This window comes from Bos javanicus, chromosome 13, assembly GCF_032452875.1.
Source record: "Bos javanicus breed banteng chromosome 13, ARS-OSU_banteng_1.0, whole genome shotgun sequence".
In the NCBI taxonomy this organism is placed as follows: Eukaryota; Metazoa; Chordata; class Mammalia; order Artiodactyla; family Bovidae; genus Bos; species Bos javanicus.
Window position 1 is genome coordinate 16,799,567 of NC_083880.1, and position 22,489 is coordinate 16,822,055.

At 43.8% G+C, this 22,489-nt stretch overlaps 1 protein-coding gene across 5 annotated transcripts in view; it reads right to left on the minus strand.

The window, feature by feature from the left end:
- The window catches only part of PFKFB3 (6-phosphofructo-2-kinase/fructose-2,6-biphosphatase 3), a 273,656-nt gene that overhangs the window by 84,578 nt on the left and 166,589 nt on the right, over nt 1-22,489 (minus strand). For 3 of the 5 annotated variants that reach the window (XM_061435770.1, XM_061435762.1, XM_061435760.1), the window contains exon 15: nt 5,444-22,348. The exons of the other annotated variants lie outside the window; for them this stretch is intronic. In XM_061435770.1, coding sequence (XP_061291754.1) covers nt 22,115-22,348 — 234 coding nt within the window. In that variant the 3' untranslated portion in view covers nt 5,444-22,114. Of the gene's footprint in view, nt 1-5,443; nt 22,349-22,489 lie in introns of those variants that run through there. 5 annotated transcript variants of the gene reach the window in all.

Below are 22,489 nucleotides of genomic sequence, written 5' to 3' on the forward strand. Positions count from 1 at the left end.
AAGCAGAGACATTACTTTGCCAACAAAGGTCTATCTAGTCAAGGCTATGGTTTTTCCTGTGGTCATGTATAGATGTGAGAGTTGGACTGTGAAGAAGGCTGAGCACCAAAGAATTGATGCTTTTGAACTGTGGTGTTGGAGAAGACTCTTGAGAGTCCCTTGGACTGCAAGGAGATCCAACCAGTCCATTCTGAAGGAGATCAGCCCTGGGATTTCTTTGGAAGGAATGATGCTAAAGCTGAAACTCCAGTACTTTGGCCACCTCATGCGAAGAGTTGACTCATTGGAAAAGACTCTGATGCTGGGAGGGATTGGGGGCAGGTGGAGAAGGGGACGACAGAGGATGAGATGGCTGGATGGCATCACTGACTCGATGGACGTGAGTCTCAGTGAACTCCGGGAGTTGGTGATGGACAGGGAGGCCTGGCGTGCTGCGATTCATGGGGTTGCAAAGAGTTGGACACGACTGAGTGACTGAACTGAACTGAATAGAGATGCAGAGGCAAAGAATGGGCTTGTGGACACAGCAGGAGGGTGGGGTAAATTAAGAGAGGAACACTGACATATACACGCTTACCAGGTGTAAGACAGAGAGCTAGCGGGAAGCTGCTGTACAGCACAGGCAGCTCAGCTCCTGCTCTGGGGTGACCTAGAGGGGTGGGATGGTGGGGGGGTGGTGGAGAGGATAAACAGGAGAAGGCGGCGGCAGAGGGTGAGATGGTTAGAGAGCACCACCAACTCAAGGGACATGAACTGGAGCAAACTCTGGGAAATAGTGGAGGACCGAGAAGCCTCACGTGCTGAAGTCGATGGGGTTACAAAGAGTCAGACACGACTTAGTGACTAAACAACAAATACATATACTTATGGCTGAGTCACCTTATTATACGGCAGAAACCAACACAACACTGTAAAGCAATTATCCTCCCATTTAAACAGATGAATTAAACAGAAAAGGATGTCAGGGCTCCAATGCAAAGGCAGGCTTCATCAGGGAAACATTCCCTGCAGGGCTGTCTGTGGGTCTCAGGATCACACAGTCCACTGAGGACAAAGAGCACATCAGCAGGAAGCCCCTGGGGTGGCCTCTACATCTGAAGGTCGACCACAGCGCTTCACATCCCTGGCAAGACAGACTCTGTCCTGCTTGAAGCCCGTGAGAGTTCACAACCAGAGGCGCACAGTGGAGGGGGTGCTGACCAGCGTCAAACACCATGGTTCTCAACTCCATTCAGGCCATTTCAATAAGCCACCACATCTTGTGAGGAAACACAAGCATGGATATGTCCATGAGCACTAAGTTGAGGGCTTTGTAGAGACTCAACAATGCAAATTGATTTTTTTTTCTTTTACTTTGGAAAACAATTTGTCAATTTCTCTTTTTATTCCAATCATGATAAAATGCACATGACGTAAAATTTAATGTCTGTTATGGACTGAATATTTGTACCACCCCTGCCCCAAATTTATGTCACAGACCCAGCCCCTAGTGTGGCTGAATCTGGAGATGAGGCCTCAAAGGAGTGGATTAAGGTTAAATGAGGTCATGAAGGTGGGACTCTGTCTGACAGAATTAGTGCCCTTAGAGGAGACACCAGAGAGCTCTGTCTCTCTGCACACACTCACAGAGGAAAGGCCACATGAGGACAGAGCAAGCAGACTGTCCAACAGCCAAGAAGAGGGCCTTCATCAGAAACCAAATTTGCCAGCACCTTGATCATGGGCTACCAGACTCCAGAATTGCAAGGAAATACAGTGTCTGTCATGTAAACCCTGCTGACAGGAACTTGTTATGCAGCCCAAACAGACAAATACACCTTTTCAACTATGCTTACATGTATAGTTCAGTGACATTAAGTACTTTTGTGTTATTATGCAAAACTGATTTTCTAATGTTGTTCAATTAGGAATGAGACAACGGTAAAGAAATTTTTTTTTGCAGATGAAATCATAAAAGTCTAGAACTCTGCATTCAGATTACTTTTCAAATACCTTTAAACTCTCATTCGTTTGTAAGGACCCAAACTGGAAAACAAAACTCTGTGACTGTGTTTTGTAACAAAAACCAGTGGAAAACTTTGACCAGTGAAACCATCACACCCAAGAGTCAACAAATGAATGTTGTTGATACGGTTAAGTGAGAATGGTTTGGTAGGTGGATTTTATTTTTTAGAATTTCCTTCTTTGACTCTTTTGGTTGACCCGTGATTCCCAGTGTTGGTAAGTTAGATAAGGGAGTTTGTACAGATTCCGTTCCATGTGGCTGCACCTTCAAGGATGAATTGGTTTCCACCAGGCAAAGAGGGAGAGGGTCAGAGCCCAGATGGATAAAGTCGCAGGAGCATAACTGTACCTGACATACCAGGGAACTGGGGAGGTGTCAAGTGTGACTGGGACACTGGACCACAAGGGCATCCCAGGAGGAAAAGCAGAAAAGTGCATTGGTCCCAGATCACGTCAGGCTTTGAAAATCATGCTAAGATATTTGGACCTGACCCTGTGTGTGGGCCCTGAAGGTTTTCCTCGGGGTTGTGTCCAATACAGCACAGAGACTGAAGGAAGGGGGGACTGGAATCAGGTGTTTCCTGCAAGAGTCCCTGTAAGAGATGACAAAGGTCTGAAATAAACAGCAGCAGCAAAATGGAAATGTGGGCGCAGACACATTTGTAGGGGCAGGTGTTTTTTCAAATAAAATTGACACTTTGTGGAGAGAAAGAATAAATTTTTCAAGACACTTTGTGGAGAGAAAGAAGTTTTTCAAGACTGATGAAAACGTTTGTAGCTTGTTTCAAATAATGGTTAAGGTTGGAAATTTCCTCCCGGCAGGAAATTGTCCTGGAGCTTTCTCCTAGGCAGATATCTTTTTGACATGGATTAATTAATTTTAACTGATTGCCTCATATTCCTATTGCCACTTGGAGCAGAAAGTGAGAGGGGGGATTAAAGGGGGAGAATTCAACACCCCTCTGGTTCACAGTGACCTAAACCATCGAACAGGATAACAGCCAAAAAATGGAACTCTCCTAGAATCAGCTGCAGAGCCAGATTAAGAGTGGAAAACCCTGGGTGTGGTGCCTATAGCAGGATTTATTGAGCACATAGAATATGTACCAAAAGAAAATGTCATCCAGGGCTTCCCTGGTGGCTCAGTGGTAAAGAATCTACCTGCCAATGCAAGAGACCAGAGTTCGATCCCTTATCTGGGAAGACCCCACATGCTTGGAGCAACTAAGCCTGTGAGCCACAACGACTGATCCCGTGCTCTAGAGCCTGGGAGCCACAACTACTGAAGCCTGCGTGCCCTAGAGCCGGGGCCACAATAGGAGAAGCCACGGCAATGAGAAGCCCTCACACAACTAGAGTGTGGCCCCCTTTGCCACAAGTAGAGAAAAACCTGTGCAGCAGTGAAGACCCAGCACAGTTAAAACTAAAACAAAGAAATCAAATTGTTTTCTAAAAATATGTCTTCCAAAATCCTCTTCCAATAGAGTTGGACAAAAAAAAATCTTCCCTTGTAACATAACAGAATTGTTAAGTTGAAATCAGTTGAACAGCATTAGTCGTGTTCTCCAAGGTAAATCTCATCCCTTTCCATTTCTTTCTCATACAGGAGTCTTTTGAGACACTTTTAGGAGAGTCTGTGGCTCAGCTGGTAAAGAATTCGCCTGTCATACGGGAGACGTGGGTTCGGTCCCTGGGTTGGGAAGATCCCCTGGAGAAGGGAAAGGCTACCCACTCCAGTATTGTGGCCTGGAAAATTCCATGGACTGTATAGTCCATGGGGTCACAAAAACTCAGACACGACTGAGCGGCTTTCACTAGGAAAGTCTGAGCCATAAGACCTCCTGTGGGACTCAGAGTACTGAGCCATAGTAACTGACCATGAGTATCAACAGCTGTGACAAACACTGAGGCTACATCTTTTGTGTGTATATTTTATCACTGGGGCTTCCCAGGTAGCTCAAGTGGTAAAGAATCCGCCTCCCAGAGCAGGAGAGGCAGGAGATGTGGGTTCAATCCCTGGGTCAGGAAGATCCCCTGTAGTAGGAAAGGGCAACCCGCTCCAGAATCCTTGCAGGAAAAATTCCACAGACAGAGGAGCCTGGCAGGCTACAGTTCACGGGCCCGGAATGAATAGGACACAACTTAGAGGCTGAGCAAAAATCACTGAAAGCCACGGATACATGAATTTGAGTTAACACTGTGACTGTGGTGATCTTGCCTGGGAGGTGCTTAGAATCTAATAAGAGAAATAGGCTGATATAGAAAGGACTATAACACAAAAAATCAAAAGTAGCATACAGAGGGAAGAGGGAAGGTGTTCCTGTAGCTCAGAGAAGCGACATTTTATCCTTTCAATGTTATGAAAATATTATCTACCCTCCTGGACCCCACAAGTCCTCCTCTTATCTCTAACTCATCTGGCTCCACTCTTGGGCCACTCCTCGTGATGTTTCCTAAAATACGCACTGTGTTTCGTATAAAGGTCTTCCAGTCTCTCTCATCCCACTGCCCAGTCTGAGACGAGCGGTGTCTGCAGGCCCGGGAGGGCTGCATGCATGAGGTCTGGCTTATTCCATTCGGGGAGGTCAAACCTCACTCAAGTCATGCTCCAGACTGGGCTTTACTGGACCCAGTCCATGCTCTCTTGAGTGCTAGCTTCCTGAACGTGGCTGGGAACAGGACACGCTACAGGAAAATCCAGGAATGTCTAGATGTGGTAAAAATACCAGTGTTTCTCCGGTATGCACACCAGACTCTGGCCCTAAAATAGGATGTTGACCTGTTTACCCTAAAGGCAATTAAGCCTGAGTTCCTCAGGAACATCCATTTTACATTCCTTACATCCTTCCGGAAAGCTTCCATTACAAGTGTCTTTGTTAACTTTTCATGATAGCATCTCAGGCTGCCAGCAGTAAAGTGAACTGAAGGAAGAGCAGTTAGATTAAATTCTAGGTCAAGAAAGTCTTCTAAATTGGGGCCTAGAGATTCAATGCACTAGGTTAGCTTAGATGCAATTTTTGCCTATGACCAGGCTCTTATGATCTCTTCTAATTCTAGAATCCTGTAATCCTAAACTCAATGGAAAAAATATAAAGATCAATGGAAAGGCTGCTGCTGCTAAGTCACTTCAGCTGTGTCTGACTCTGTGCGACCCCATAGATGGCAGCCCACCAGGCTCCCCCATCCCTGGGATTTTCAAGGCAAGAACACTGGAGTGGGTTGCCATTTCCTTCTCCAATGCATGTAAGTGAAAAGTGAAAGTGATGTCGTTCAGTCGTGTCCGACTCTTAGCGACCCCATGGACTGTAGCCCACCAGGTTCCTCCATCCATGGGATTTTCCAGGCAAGAGTACTGGAGTAGGGTGCCATTGCCTTCTCCAAATGGAAAGGCTACCTTCTATTAAATAATATATGCCAAGCTCTTCACAGTTTTGGTGGGTTCTTTTTTTTTTTTTTTGGTGGCATAAAGGATTTCAGGTTCTGAGCGTACATTCAGTTTTACAGTTTGATGTCTTCACTTAACATATTACAAATTTTCTTCATGTTATTCAATATTCTTTTGTGATTTTTTTTTTTTTTTTTGCTGTGCCATGAGGCATGTGGGATCTTAGTTCCCCAATCAGGGATCGAACCCATGTCCCCTGCAGTGGAAGCATGCAGACTTAACCACTGGACCACCAGGGAAGTACCCAGACAGTCTTTTATTTAATCCCCACAGCACCCCTAAGATTAAGTATGAATAACTGCCATCTTAGAGACAGAGAATCTAAGACTCAGAAAAGTCAAGTGACTGTGAAAGTCACAAAGCTAGAAAGTATCAGATCAGAAATGAAAACCCAAATTCATATGATGCCAAAATCTTTGCCCTTCTTTTAGAGACAAATTCAGTTGTTGGTGTGGGGTCAACAAATCAAACTGATAAAAATCTAGGAGCATAATGGAACTGACATTCCAGAAAGAACTTTGCATAACAAAGGAAAAGGGATCTCTATACCCTGGGAATGTCTAGTCTTTAAAGAAACACGGAGCAGCCACACAATGAGAAGGAGCTGGTTAAATGGTCTTATCCAGCCCCTTCCTGGTTCCACCCTGGGCTTCTGGGATCCTCTCAGCTTTTTCTCACTAAGTTGTTCTTAAGCCAACTGCTGTAAAGAGGTAATACAGTTCCAGTTCTCAGCTGTATGGTTTACTGGATGTCCTCACAATTCCCCCACTGAAGATGAGCAGAAGTGTTGACAAAGATCTCTTTAAAAGCGCTGATAAGATAGCCAAAAAGCAAAGGACAAAAGAGGCCAAATAATCAGAAACTCAAGGAGGCAAATCTGTTCTTACCTTGATATTTTTTTACCCTTTTTTAAAGTTGCCAAATGTGTTCATTAGTGTGTATATATCAGTTCAGTCGCTCAGTCGTGTCCAACTCTTTGCGACCCCATGAATCACAGCATGCCAGGCCTCCCTGTCCATCACCAACTCCCGGAGTTCACTCAAACTCATGTCCATCGAGTCAGTGATGCCATCCAGCCATCTCATCCTCTGTCGTCCCCTTCTCCTCTTGCCCCCAATCCCTCCCAGCATCAGGGTCTTTTCCAATGAGTCAACTCTTTGCATGAGGTGGCCAAAGTATTGGAGTTTCAGCTTCAGCATCAGTCCTTCCAATGAATACCCAGGACTGATCTCCTTTAGAATGGACTGGTTGGATCTCCTTGCAGTCCAAGGGACTCTCAAGAGTCTTCTCCAACACCACAGTTCAAAAGCATCAATTCTTTGGCACTCAGCTTTCTTCAAGTCCAAATTTCACATCCATACATGACCACTGGAGAAACCATAGCCTTGACTAGAAGGACTTTTGTTGGCAAGGTAATATCTCTGCTTTTCAATATGCTATCTAGATTGGTCATAACTTTTCTTCCAAGGAGTAAGTGTCTTTTAATTTCATGGCTGCAATCACCATCTGCAGTGATTTTGGAGCCCCAAAAAATAAAGTCTGACAGTTTCCACTGTTTCCCCATCTAGTTCCCATGAAATGATGGGACCAGATGCCATGATCTGAGTTTTCTAAATGTTGTGTGTGTGTATATGTGTGTGTGTGTGTGTATGTATATATATTTGCGGGGGGGACCTCATTGCACAGCATATGGGATCTTAGCTTCCCCACCAGGGATCAAATCATGGTCTCTGCAGTGGAAGCATGAGTCTTAACCACTGGACCACCAAAGAAGTTCCATGCCATTTTCTGTACCAAGTGGATTCTAGCTCAGATATTCAAGGTTCCCATGGTACAGGGGATGGGGAGAAAGCCTAAGGTGACAAGGAGTCTACAGAAAACAGCTCAATCACATTCACTGTAAGGTGAAAAAGAAACAAGCTCAGACCTAGGTGACTACAAGGAAAGGTACCTGTCTCACACCTGCCACTAAGTTGAAAGCAAGAAATACTCCTCTGAGAGTTTATAGCCACAAACCAGCCTCCACGTGAGTTTGCAAGTCAAGGAGTTAGTAGTTAAACTCATTGGAACTGGTCAGTCTATTTCTCCTTCTCCCTGAAAAACCAGACACATGTGAAATCTCAACAGAAAGATATTGGGTGAACTTAAACCACTGAATTACTTTCCACCATGTCGACAAGCTTCCTTAATAGCCAGAAGCATCCTCTGAGTCTCCTAGCAGTGAAAAAGAATCCTGTATTAGTCAGGGTTCCCCAGGGGAAGAGAACTAGGAAATGTGTTACATATGTATGCTATATATAAACATTTATAAATGTTTGGAAGATTTGTTATAAGAAATTGGCTAGCCTCATTAGGAGAGCGGACAAGTCCGAAGATGTGTGCCAGTGAGTCAGTAGCTGGTGGCAAGGAGGGATGAGGGTGCAGTTTTTATCCAAAGACCAGTAAACTCGTGATCAAGAAAGAGGTGATGCTTCTCCTCAAGTCTGAAAGCAAGAAAAAGCCCACATCCTAGTCTGAAAGTGATCAGGCAAGAGGAATTCTCCTGTACCCTGTGGAGGGTCAGACTTTCTTTCTATTCAGGCCTTCAACTGATTGAACAAGGCCTATCACATTATGGAGGGCAATCTGCTTTTTTCAATCTATTTATTTAAATGTTAATTGCATCCAAAAACACCCTCATAGAAACACACAAGTACTATTAGACCAAATATCTGGGCACCATGTGACCCAGTCAGGCTGACAGTTGAAATTAACCATCACAAATGCCACGTACAGTATTAGCTCAATCCTTTGCCCACAGACTTCTTTGCCAGGGAACTCCTCTTGGGATTAGAGAAATACTGCTGTGATGCACAGCAGCTGGAGCTCTGATAGCCTGGTACCCCAATGCCCATCATGACCAGGATCAAAGTGCATCTCCATCTGACAGAGCAGGTCCATTCTAACCAGTTCCTGTCCAGAAGGCCCACACATCACACAACCCCCACCCCTCCCCACCCCCGCCACTACTCCTCGTACATGGTCGGGTTAGAGCAGTGCTTCTAAGACTAGAGTGTGCATAGCAATCGTGTGGAGCTCTTGTTAACATGCAGACTCTGGTTCAGTCAGTCTGGGGTGGTCCTGAAGCTCAGCATTTCTTACAAAGTCGTGAAAGCTGCTGATGCTGCTCCACAGACCACACTCTGAGCAGCAGGTTCTAGAACAGACATGGCTTCCTCACAGCATCAGCAGGGACAGAAAAGGGCCAGCTTTTTTCATTCGTCCTGTTCACTTATGACCAGGGCTCGACCTCTGTCATATACCCTCTTCCTAACTCCAGCCCCTTGGCTTAGCCTTTATAACAAATAAGATGCAGTCTGAGACGCTGGCTTATCTATAAGGGCCCCCACCCAGAAGGCCTGTAGAAGAGAGTATGCTCCATTACACCTCGTCAGCGTTCAGGAGATGCTGTCTGCTTTTCGGCCATGGTTCCTCTAACACCCTGTCGTCTCTGATGCACAGCTCTAAACAGCTAGGATTTGTTCTGCTGTTGTTTCTGTGGCATTTTCTAGGTGTAACTGCCGAGCCCCTCCCCCCATACTATAAAGCCTCAAAGGCAAGGACAACAGTAACACCACCACCACATTTATTTAATAATAAACACACTGCAAAACAGCTTTGAGGTATGCATGAGTACACACCGTCCCATCTGCACCCGACACTTATCCTCAAAAGCAAACTTCACCTGCTCTGAAAATTCTTCTTCAGGCCCATAAGGACAGCATTTATCACAGCTTGAAGTTCTGCTTAGTTATTTACGTACTTGGCCACACCACGTGGCAGGCAGGATCTTAATTCAACCAGGATGGTTCAACCAGGGATGAAACCCTGCTCCCTGCAGTGGAAACTCAGAGCCTTAACCACTGGACCGACATGGAAATCCCTGTTATGCTTATTTATAGATCACATCTCCCACTGTAAACTTTTCAAAGATAGAAACTCTGTCATATACCTACAGGTTTGTGCCACTCAGAACACCATCCGGAATGAATGAGTGAACTGACTCTACATTTATAATGTACAACCACCCTGGCAAGTAGGTTGCTTTTTCTTATCTCCATTTTGCTGATGAGGAAACTAAGGGGGAGAAAATAAGTGACCTGCCCAAGGTCACACTGGTAGGTGTAGGTGTCGAAATTCTGACAGAGTGGGAACTCTGCCACGTGACCACCCTCCCAATGGCTTATGTCTTGAGATCTCCCAAGAGGTTTTGCTGCATTTGCCCCTCGAAGGAAGGAGAGAGTGAGGTGCGCTGCAGGTCATGACTTTGTCGCACATAGAGATGTTGTGATTTACTTGCGCTCCCAGAGCTGGCCGCCAGCAGGTAGTGGACTGAATCCGAGTTCCCGTGTGTCCCACACATCACTGGCACTGACCTCACATGTCCATCCCTCCTGGGGACCAGCTCTGCTCAGGGTCCAGTCCCGGGTGCAATTACACTGCTTAACCCCCAGGATGATGACCCAGGGTAACTGTCAATTTTTAGACTTGAACTTTCCGAGAGCAACTCTTTCAGTTGGTTTGAGTTTAGCATTTTAAAATGTGTACTATGTAATATTTTTTTCCCCTCCTTTGACATTTAAATTTTTCCATGTGTCTAAGTGAAATCCAATATGTGAATAAACACAAATTAACTCATCAAAATGAAAGCAGTAAGAGAAGCCAGTTATTTCCAAGACTTCTTGCCAAAGCCTCCCCTGACTGTCTCCTGAAAGGCAGAGCCAGCTGTCTGCTGTTATTAGGTGACATTTGACAAACCCGGCATCCATTTTTAATAATTACTGCACATAAAACCCCCAAAGAGAAGTGGGGGGATGCAGCCATGTCTGAAAAATAGGAGACACATAATACACTTTAATTAGTAGGAATAGAAGTTGGGCTCATGAGATGCTTTATATTCTTCCTTAATGCTTCATTTTTTCCAAAACATGTATTGGTTTTATAATTTTTTAAAAACTCAGTAAAAGAGTAAAAAAAATTTACTGTTTATATGCCAGGTGACCTGAATCAACTCAGTCATTCAAAATTATCAGACTGTTTGCACATCCCATAACTAAAGTTAAATAAGAACTACAGGTTTCATTATCCATTACTGTGCTCCAAGGAGATGTGTGATTCAGACAGCAAAGGCTAGACCAAATTCTGCCACACACAAAAATATTTATTAGTGAGTGGGCACCAAATCAGCCATTCCTGTAAGCTCTATGGGGGACCAGGGCTTGGACCTTTCCGTGAAATGTTAACTCAAAACAGACGCAACAACATTCTAACAGTAGTGTTCAGCTACCACACTAGTGGGATCCATGTGCTAGAACGCTCTGTTAATGACAGACATAAGACAAATTAATGTGTCTAGCTTAGATAACACCCCAAAGGTTGCAATTTGCTAGCATTACCAGATTTCTACATCCCATTCATGTTTTCTTTTTAAAAAAATACTTATTTGGCTGCACTGGGTCTTGGTTGTGGCACGCAGGAGGTTTAGTTGCAGCAGGCAAGCTCTAATTTGCAGCATGTGGGATCTAGTTCCCTGACCAGGGATTGAACCCAGGCCCCCTGCACTGGGAGTGCAAAGTCTTAGCCACTGGACCACCAAGAAAGCCCTGACAAGGGTGTTGTTAACTAGTTCTTGCCAACTCACACATCTTGGACACCACTTAATTCTCTATTGAAAAATAGCTTCATAAATTTATTAGGAAATAATAATTCCCTATTTATTATTAGGGTACTCTCTAGGACTGATCAGAGATTGTTGTTCACTCAGTCATGTCCGACTCTTTGCAAGCCCATGGACTGCAGCAGGCCAGGACTGGAGAAGGGAACGGCAAACCACTTCAGTATTATTGCCTTGAGAAACCCATGAACAGTACAAAAAAGCAAAAAGATCAGAGACTAATATCACTAAAGTCTGATTGTATTAATGTAATAACATCCATTCCCAAAGAGTATGAACAGTTAGAGTATTTCAAATGTTAACTCACAACCCCACAGAGGATTAGGAACACACACACAATTTTCATACTGAAATATTTTAAAGTAAATTGCAAAATATTAAAAAAGTAAATTTTATGTACATGAAAAAGCTAGATAAAACAAAAGAATACAACAATGATAAGTGAACTTTATGAAGACATATACAAGGATGATGAAAGCTCGTTCCATTAAAATGAGCACTTCTAACCTTAGTCTGGTTCTTAATTACACAAAAATGTCACAGCTTAGTTTCTTCATTTTGAATCCAAACAGAGCCCCAGGTCAGTGACAAGACTTGCCCAAGGTTGTCCTGAGAATCAATGGCAAAGCCAAAACTGGCACTAATCTTTAACCTTTCCATGGTTGCTATGGAGCTTCTGGGGGGGAAAAAACTTTTCAAATACAAAAATGATCCATCACTTTTTGCATAAAGTGTGTATGAGAAAATAAAATATGAAGATATAATAAAAGGTTATCCACAGTTCCTGCACTCAGAATCCTTATAGGTGCATCTTCTTCTAGACATCAGCACAGGATTAATCCACCCCTTGTTATTTTAATTTACAGAGTTACTTGATACTTCATATATAGTTTTGTGGTCAACTTTTATTTAATTTGGTTTTCTATAGGAAACAGTCCACCATGCTATGCAATAGCCTAGAAACATGATGTCTCTAATGGTTGCATGACAGGTCATTATATTTTCATTCATTTATTCATTCTTCTATTTTTGGACATAAAGGTTATCTCAAGAGGTTTGTTATGATCACTCTAAGCTGAACTTTTGCCCCTAGAACGTAACACTATGAAGGCTGGAGGTTTGTTTGTATTATTGATTATAGTACTCTGAGAGAGAGTACCCAAAGAGGGTGTCCAGTACACAGTAGCAACTCTGGATGACCGTGTAGAAGGATGGACAAGTGGATGGATGGATGGTCGGACATGGATGAATGGATGTCAGTGGATGGGTTGACATGGATGGATATTCGTTTGCATCTCTGTTAACTTCCTAAAACTCTTTTTAGCTTGAGCACTAATGTTGATATTCCAGTTAAAGTTGCCACATAAAATACAGGACATCAATTTATCTGAAATGACTCATTCCATATTATATAAAAATGTATTCATTTTTATCTGATGTTTATCCAAAATTACTTAGCTGAAATTCAAATTTAGCTTGAGTAGACCATATTTAAATTTGCTAAATCTGACAAACATAAGTCTTGATGTCCCTTCACAAAGCAGGCTGCCTAGAATAACTCATTGGTCTCTGAGAAAAACCTAAATCCTCTTAAAGGATCTGAACCCACTGGTCTATGGAAACAGTGAGTGAGATAAACAGCCATTATCTCTTGAGCCCTTGATCTTCCTAACTAGTCAAGACAAAAAAAATGATAGGGGAGAGGGTGGCCAATCAGGACAATGCCCACAGCCAGAGTATCATCTTTCCAAACACAAATCGCACGTAGGCAGACGTGGAGTAAAAATTAAGGTCTCCGTCCTCTCAAGCCAACTTGTCGTCCCACTGAAACTTCCAAGAAACTCACAAGCTCGTGGGGATTGTCACTGCTCAGTGGCACCGTTTTATGCTGGTTTTCCTCCTGACTTACCCCCTGCACTGCATCCTCCTCCTTCCTCAGGCCTAACCCTCTTTCCCCTCAATCTAAATGACTACAGAAATGCTCAGACACACGCAAAAGTAGGAATACCAACACCCATCATTAAGCTTCAACAACTATCAACTCATGGCCCATCTTCTTTCATCTTATACCCCCATCACCACTGTGCTGCTCAATGCCACTGGGCCATTTTGAAGCAAATTTTATAATATCACACATCCTATTATTTCAGCCATAAATATTTCAGTGTGTATTGCAAAAAACATAAAGATTGCCCCATGTGTCTTATAAATTTTTTAAAACAACTGACTTGTTCAAAATTAGGATTCAAATAAGGGCTACATGTCAGTTTGATGGTTGTGTCTTTTAAATCTTTAACCTATAGGTTTACTCTTCCTGTTCTCCTTGAATTTCATTTAGTGAAGAAGTAGGGTCTTTTGCCCTACCTAATTTCCCACACTATAGGTTTTTATTAAATGCATCCCCCCAGGGTGTGGCTTAACATGGTCCCCTGCCCCATGTAGTTCCTGACTATAAACTGGTAGTTAGATCTAGAGGCTTGATTGGATTTGAATTTCACTTTACAGCAAGTATATTTCATGGTAGTTCTGTGTACTTCCTGTTATATCACATCAGGAAGCTCATGGTGTCTGTTTTGGATGTTAAATATTAATCAGTGAGTTCAGGAAGTGCTAGCTTGATCCATACATTAGAACGTCCCCCATCAACTTTTCCACCCTTTGGTTTCAGCATTCCCCTCCTGATGACAAGCAGTCAATCCTAAGGAAATCAACCCTGAATATTCATTGGAAGGACGGGTGCTGAAGCTGAAACTCCAATACTTCAGTCACCTGAGGCAAAGAGCTGACTCACTGGAAAAGACTCTGATGCTGGGAAGGAAGGGGGCGACAGAGGATGAGGTGGTTGGATGGCATCACTGACTCAATGGATATGAGTTTGAGCAAACTCGGGGAGACAGTGAAGGACAGGGAAGCCTGGTGTGCTGCAGTTCACTGGGTTGCAAAGAGTCAGACACGACTTAACAACTGAACAACAAATGGTTTCATTAAAAGTTTCAAAATGGTGATATTCTAACTCCATCTTTCCTGCTAAATTTAGTAGCTGGATTTTTCCATAAAGAAGACATTGCCCTGGTCCACTCTTTGTGAGTATGGTTCATACTTGACTTTTATCCCTCTTTTTTACTAGTTTTCAGAATCAAAGGCGACATACTCTTAAAAAGGAAACAAATGAGTTTAGTTTTGTTTTGAATATCATTATGAATTCACAGATTTCTACACATGTATGTTTCCCACACCTACACTTTATTATGCCCTTCATCAGTAATTGGGTATCAGGACTGAGAATCAGGTCAGGGCAAAATGTTGCTATGAAGACATGGACTTGACCCACACCCTCAGGAAGTGGTCCTCTGCCTGTTCTGCCCGGACCAGCCTTCTAGCCATACAGCCTGACCCTGGGCTTGGCGACATTCACGAGATGTCTCAGGACTCTGAACCATGCTGTGGACTCTCCGCCAGCCACATCCCTTAATTTGCATGAGATGGTGTGAAAATAACCTTTGAAGAAGTGTGGCTGTCTGAGCAGGCCAGGGTTGAAGTTGGAGAGGACAGGGCTTCTTGGAGCACGAAGTGGGGTCTGAGCATCTTTTGACAGCACCCTGGGAAGAAGACACTCAGGTACAAAAGCCCAGTTGGCTCTAAGGCACCCCTCTGCAGAGCTTGAGTAGAAGAGAGAAAAGCACTAGAAAGTACAGAGCTTTTCAGGTGAACACAGCTCAAGCATCAGCCTGGGGGCAGGAAGGCACCACGGGAAACAGACAAAAGCTATGGAGAGCAGAGCAGAAGGACGGCAGGAACTTTGATGTGAAAGACAAGTCAAGATGGGGAGACGGACCTGTGTTCACAGCAGCACTGCTTACAATAGCCAAGACATGGAAGCAACCTCAGTGTCCATTGACAGAGGCATGGAAAAAGAAGATGTTGTACATAGATACAACAGAACAGTCCTCAGCCATAGAAAGAACGAAATAATGCCATTTGCAGCAAATAGATGGACCTAGAGATGATGTAAGGAAAGTAAGTCAGAGAAAGACAAATACCATATGATATCACTCATATGTGGAATCTTCCATACGACACAAATGACCTTATTTATAAAACAGAAAGAGATTCACAGAATAGAAAACAAACTTAAGGTTACCAAGGGTAAAAGGGGGTGGGGAGGGATGAATTAGGAGTTTGGGATGAATAGATGCAAACCAGTACTCTTGCCTGGAAAATCCCATGGACGGAGGAGCCTGGTGGGCTGCAGTCCATGGGGTCATGAAGAGTCGGACACAATTGAGCGACTTCACTTTCACTTTTCACTTTCATGCATTGGAGAAGGAAATGGCAACCCACTCCAGTGTTCTTGCCTGGAGAATCCCAGGGACGGGGGAGCTTCGTGGGCTGCCGTCTATGGGGTCGAGCAGAGTCGGACACGACTGAAGTGACTTAGCAGCAGCAGCAGTACCTAAGATGGATAAACAATAAAGTCCTACTGTAGAGCACGGGGAAATATATTCAACATCCTGTGATAAGCCATAATAGAAAGCAGATGAAAAAGAATATATATGTATACAGCTGAATGACTTTTCTGTAAAGCAGAAATTAAAGCAACATTGTAAATCAACTATACTTTGATGAAATAAAGAGAGACAGGTGACTGAGGAAGGAAAAGACGGGACATTCTGCCACGCAGTCAGATGGGGCCTCACTGCACTGAGATTTTGATACAGATGAACTTGGATAGACTAGGAACAAAAGCAAAAACCAGGCCCCCACCGTCCAAGCCAAAACCTTGCCACAGCACCTCCACTCCCAGACCCCACATCCATCCAACACTAGCTCTAAGGAGTCCTTCTCTCCTACAGTGAGGGTCTCTGCCTCACTTACTGGTCTCCCTCCTGGATTACTCATTGCACTGTGCCTTGCCACTCTTGGGGAACTCAGTCTCCCTCCCCACCAAGCCCTTCCCTGCTGCACAGTACTCCAAACTTTTTATTTGCCCCCCTAAACATGAAGCACAAAAATTGGAGCCCACCCCCCAGATTTATATTTATGTACAAGTTGAAACTGCCCTCCTGAACCATAATGTAGGTATACTTTAGAACATGGACCAAAGAGAAATTAAAAGGAGAAAAATACACAGGTAAGATGTATTAACATTTTCTGGCATTTCCCCCAATTAGCTATCCTACCAGCCTCACTTGTAAACTCCCTGCAAAATTACTGATTTGCAGCTGAAGTCTTAGTCAGATGGGACCAGACCATGAAACCCCAAATGTCTTAATCATTAAAAAAAAAAAAAAAGACTATTCTTGGGGTTGAAAGTGACAGGAAAGGGACGAATTAAGGAATCCATCCAAGATGTCACCTTTGACAGCAGAGTGAAGACAGATTCATTTCCTGCTCCCACCTCTACTAAATTTAATTTGTTTGATACCTGCTTGCTGCTGCTGTTGCTGCTAAGTCACTTCAGTCGTGTCCGACTCTGTGCGACCTCATAGATGGCAGCCCACCAGGCTCCTCTGTCCCTGGGATTCTCCAGGCAAGAACACTGGAGTGGGTTGCCATTTCCTTCTCCAATGCATGCATGCATGCTAAGTTGCTTTAGTCGTGCCCAACTCTGTGAGACCCTATGGACAGCAGCCCACCAGGCTCCTCTGTCCACAGGATTCTCTAGGCAAGACTACTGGAGTGGGTTTCCATTTCCTTCTCCATGATACCTGCTTGGCCCACAGCTAATCTGAATCTTTCTGGCTGGATTTTAAATTTTGTATTGGCTCTGGAATAAAACTTGGACTTGGAAGGGTTGCTCAGCTCTTCAAATCAAACAAAGGGTATTACAGGTACAGGAGTGAAGGATGGAGCCACTTCTTATATTGGGTCCCTGGTAGTCCTCTTGCCTGGAGAATTCCATGGACAGAAGGGCCTGCTGGGCTGCAGTCTGTAGGATCACACAGAGTCGGACACGACTGAAGCACCCGAGCCTGCACACTGCTGCCTGGTAGCTGTTCCCCAGCCTGCAGCTGTGGAGAGGCCGAACAGTTCTTGCAAGATCAAAGACCAATTTAGTCTGGCCCCAAAATAGATCTTCAGGCATAATTAAGACTCAGGTTTGCTTTTCCTGTTTTCCCATCAAAGCAAATTAGCCTAAAGAAAATATCATTCCCAGTGACCAAAGGTTAGAAAAATCATCCCGCAAGTGTTGTGAATCCTTTGTCACCCCTGATTTCTTTCACCAGGGAGGTTCCTGGCATGTAGGTGACAGCCTCAATGGCAAAACAGGATGTCTCCTCACCAGCGCCCCAACTTGGCTGCAATCAACTAGAATTAATTGGTCTTGGGGTTTTTTTGTTGACGATATCGGTAGTTTTTTTCTTTTTTTCTCTTTCTTTTCTACTTGAGAGCCTCAGATGGGCAGACATGGAAACAGCTTCTCATTTGCATAGAGCCTGGCGGCCAGGGGTGAGTTGAGGACACGGGACTGCCTTCTTGGCCAAGGCAGGAAGTCAGCTGTAAGAAGCAACCACTTTTCAACCCTGGGTGGCTTTTTTTTTTTTTCCTCTCTCCATCATTCATTTTGGAAGAAAACAGAAGTTTAATTTCAAACAGAGCACAGACCCTGGGAAGAGAGGGGGGAAAGAAGGCAGTCCAAGGCTTCAGGCTGGCCCTATCATTCTTGCCTGTCCTCTTTTTTTCCTTAATTAGGTTGTCGAGCCATCAAACTGAAAGCAACTCGTGGTCCTTGGCCAGCCCAGAGGAGGCTAGTGACGATGAACAGTGGCAGATAGTCCACAAGGGCCTCCCTTCCACAAGGTGGGGAGTTGGCATTAAAAGGTACAGTCTCTCTCCAGCCACCTGGGCCCAGCCAAGTGTGAGGGTTTTTTCACCTTCCACCTGAGAGAAGCCTCTGTTTCAAGGAACATTTCTGCACAGGCGGGTGAGAAGTTTTAGCAGAACGAACCAACCCTGCGGGAAATGGCAACGTCATTTCCAAGCAAATTGGTTCTTTCTCACCAGTCTTCAGGTGCAAAGAACCCCGTTTTTTCCTCTTGATTTGAATCTTTTTCACAGATCTGTGGGTTGCAGCTCTGCTCTAGGCTCCGTGAGGCTCCGTGTGAGATGCACACTGAGGCACAATGGAGTAGCCTCACTCTGCTCTGGGCATGAAAAGGGCAGCAGGCACATCCCAAAGGGAACTCAGTTTCTGTGAGTGGCTGCTGCTGCTAAGTCGCTTCAGTCATGTCCGACTCTGTGCAACCCCAGAGACGGCAGCCCACCAGGCTCCCCCGTCCCTGGGATTATCCAGGCAAGAACACTGGAGTGGGTTGCCATTTCCTTCTCCAATGCATGAAAGTGAAAAGTGAAAGTGAAGTCACTCAGTCGTGCCCAACTCTTAGCGACCCCATGGACTGCAGCCCACCAGGCTCCTCCGTCCATGGGATTTTCCAGGCAAGAGTACTGGAGTGGGGTGCCATTGCCTTCTCCGTCTGTGAGTGGCACTTGACCACAATTCACGTCATCCATTGCTCTCATAAAACAACTAACTCTGCCCTGACAGAAGCAGCAAAGGTGCCTGATGGTGTATTTATATGTCGGCTTGTCACAAGGAACCAAAAATAGGAAGTTGCCACACACTAATAAGATATGTGGTAACATCTAGACATGCACGTAAATGTCATGTTTATGAGAGCCTGTCACCATTTTTGTAACAATTCGGAATTATCTTGTTCCCATACCAGAGTACAATGGACTGTGTACATTGGTAAAAGATGTACTTCCAGGCCCTTAGAATGCTCCCAATTATTGAACCAAAATAATATGACTTCCTTGACCATCATGTGCCCCACTAAGTCACAGTTTCAGAAATATCTTCATCCCACAAGTTGTCTTTTCTAAGGTCATCAATATTTTCTCTTATACCACATTGCTAACTATATTTCTAACAAAAAAAAAAAAAGAAATACTTTTATCACCTGAAAAGTTGGACAAAGTTTTCTGGGCCTCTCACTAGCTTAATGTGTAACCCCGGAAATTCACTGGATAAAGCAGCTCTGTGTGCAAAACATTGCCAAACTGGACCCCTGATGACCCAGGATCAAATCCGCATCTCCTGCACTGGCAGGTGGATTCTTTACTACTGAGCCACCAGGGAAGCCCATACCACCTCATACTGGTCATTAAAAAGTGTACAGATATCATATATGAAACGAGTCGCCAGTCCAGGTTCAATGCACGATACTGGATGCTTGGGGCTGGTGCACTGGGACGACCCAGAGGGATGGTATGGGGAGGGAGGAGGGAGGAGGATTCAGGATGGGGAACACATGTATACCTGTGGCGGATTCATTTTGATATATGGCAAAACCAATACAATATTGTAAAGTTAAAAAAGAAAACAAAGTTAAAAAAATAAAAAACTCTACAGGTAACAAATGCTGGAGCGGGTGTTGAGAAAAAGGAATCCTCCTACACTGTTGCTGGGAATGCAACGTGGTGCAGCCACTATGGAAACCAATACAGAGTTTCCGCAGAAAGCTAGATAGAACTATCATATGGTCCAGCAATCCCACTCCTGGGCATACACCCAGACCAAACTATAGTTCCAAAGGATACATGCACTCCTATGTTCATAGCAGCACTATACACAACAGCCAAGACATGGGAACAACTGAAGTGTCCACCAGCAGATGAATGGATAAAGATGTGGTACATGTATATACATTTAGACAAGGGAATAGTACTCAGCCATAAGAAAGAATAAAATATTACCATTTGTAGCAACATGGACGCAGCTAGAGATTATCATGCTAAGCGAAGTAAGTCAGAAAAAGAAAGACAAATACCATATGACACCACTTATATGTGGAATCCAAAATACGGCACAAGTGAACTTGCCTACCAAACAGAAACGAACTCACAGACACGGAGAACAGACTCGTGATCTCAAAGCGGGAGGCTGGGGAGGGAGAAGAATGGACTGGGACTTTGGGGTTGGTAGACGCAAGCTATTGCGTACAGAGTGGATAAACAAGGTCCTACTCTATAGCACAGGGGACTAAATCCAATCTCCTTGGATAAACCATCACGGAAAACAATATATTAAAAAAAAGAATCTCTATATGCTTAAAACTGAGTCACTGTGCTGTACAACGACTGGCAGAGATTGGTACAACCTTGTAAATCAATGATACCTCGGTAAAAAAAAAAGTTTAAATTTAAAAAATAAAACCAAACTGCACCTATGCAAAACTGGCATAACTATTCTACATGTTATGGACCTTCAAAGTTGATTTGAAGCTAAACACCAAAATATGATGTCCTTTGAAGAACCAAGAGTATCTTCTAACTCATCAAGGACAACAAATTTATAACTCAGAATCTGGCCAAGGACGGGCAGCAAAGACCAGAACCTGCCTGGCTTTCTTCTACATGGTTATATCTGGAGAAGTCAGGATTTGAAAGCCGACACATTTGGGTTGAGAGAATAAGTCATAATCTAGTAGAATTCCATGTTTATTGACCATGGAGATGGGATTTCATTAGCCTTTGCCACTAAAATGATGTCTTCTTATCCAACTTTCCTGATGACTCTGAACATCACACCTTTTTTAAGGTGCTGTATTTTTAAGGAAGTGTTTAGAGGGCAAGATAAATAAGAATAGCTTGTGCACAAAACCTTCTATGGAAGGCCATCGAATAAATGTGCTTGTAAAACCTGCTTGTGTCCATGCCATCAGTGTGCTTTGGCTGCTGTGAATTCTCTTTGAGCTTGTCGTGCAGACGTGTAAGCCACTGCAAGCCAACCCTGAAGAGTGGTTCAGTATGTAGGCTTTAGAACCAGACAGATGCATCCAAATCGTATTCTGCTTTTAGCTCTTTGACCTTAGGCAAATGCTTAACTATTTTTAGTCTCACTTCTTAATTTGCAGTATGGAGGCTGATTATACCACACAAGGTTCTTGTGGGGATTATGTCTATAAAGGGTTTAGCACAGTGCCTGAAACACTCAATAAGTAGACAGACAGATATTCAAATATCTTGAAGGAAAAAGTGAGTTCACTTCTCAGAAACTCTTTCTGGGGCAAATCATTCAATTACCCAAGTGACAAATAGTTTTCAGTGTTTCACACTATGGAGTATTATGAATTCTCAGCTCCAATTTGATCATCTCCTTCTTTATAAGAATTCCACTCATAATTCTTTTTCATAACTCTTAATCATAATTCAATTCTGTTCAGGAAGAGAACACTCAGAGGTGATGACAGGGGGACCTAAAATTTATTTTTCTCCTTGACACTCAAGTTCACAGTGCCATCAGGTATATTTATCCAACTCCTAGTCAAAGCTATGGTTTTTCCAAGTAGTCATGTATGGATGTGAGAGCTGGACCGTAAAGAAGGCTAAGTTCCAAAAAATTGATGCTTTCAAGTTGTGGTGCTGGAGAAGACTCTTGAGAGTCCCTTGGATAGCGAGGAGATCAAACCAATCAATCTTAAAGGAAATCAACCCTGAATATTCATTGGAAGGACTGATGCTGAAGCTCCAATACTTTGGCCACCTGATACAAAGAGCTGACTCATTGGAAAAAAACATGATGCTGGGAAAGATTGCCCTGCTGCTAAGGATAGGAGGAGAAGATGGGGGCAGCAGAGGATGAGATGGTTGGATGGCATCCCCAACTCAATGGACAATAGTTTGAGCAAACTCCAGGAGATAGTGAAGGACAGGGAAGCCTGGCGTACTGCGGACCTTCAGATCACAGAGTCGGACTCAGCTTAGCAACTGAGCAACAACAACCATGTAGTCACTATCTATAAAATGATGTTTTCTAATTCACTGGGGAAGTGGTAGAAATAAATTAGATCATTTTTGCACAGAGCTATTAGCTCCTTAAAACAAAAGAATATATTCATTTTAATGTCATCAATTATATTGCTAATTTATGTCATCAATTGACCTTTGTATCACGACACTGCACATGCCTGCACAAGTCTGTCTTCCGCTGGTCTTCTTCCCCGCCCTCTCCACCCCCACTCCTTATAGTCATCGTTAAACCAAACTCCACCCGCTTTTGCTTTCGCTGGCAGCAACAATCCAAATTCTGGGCTCTGATGATCTGGAATCTGGGATGAAATGATCTGATCTGGAATGAATGATCTGGGATGAATCTCTTGATCTCCTGCCAGTTTTGCAGAGTCCTACGGTGATAAGTAAGAAAAAGAAGGGAGATGACATTTAAGGTCATTTTCGACACCCTGATTGTGAGGTAAGAATGAATATTGAATAAGCAAACACAGGTGCTTCTCCCACAAAGCCTGCTGAGAGCCAGATGCCCATGC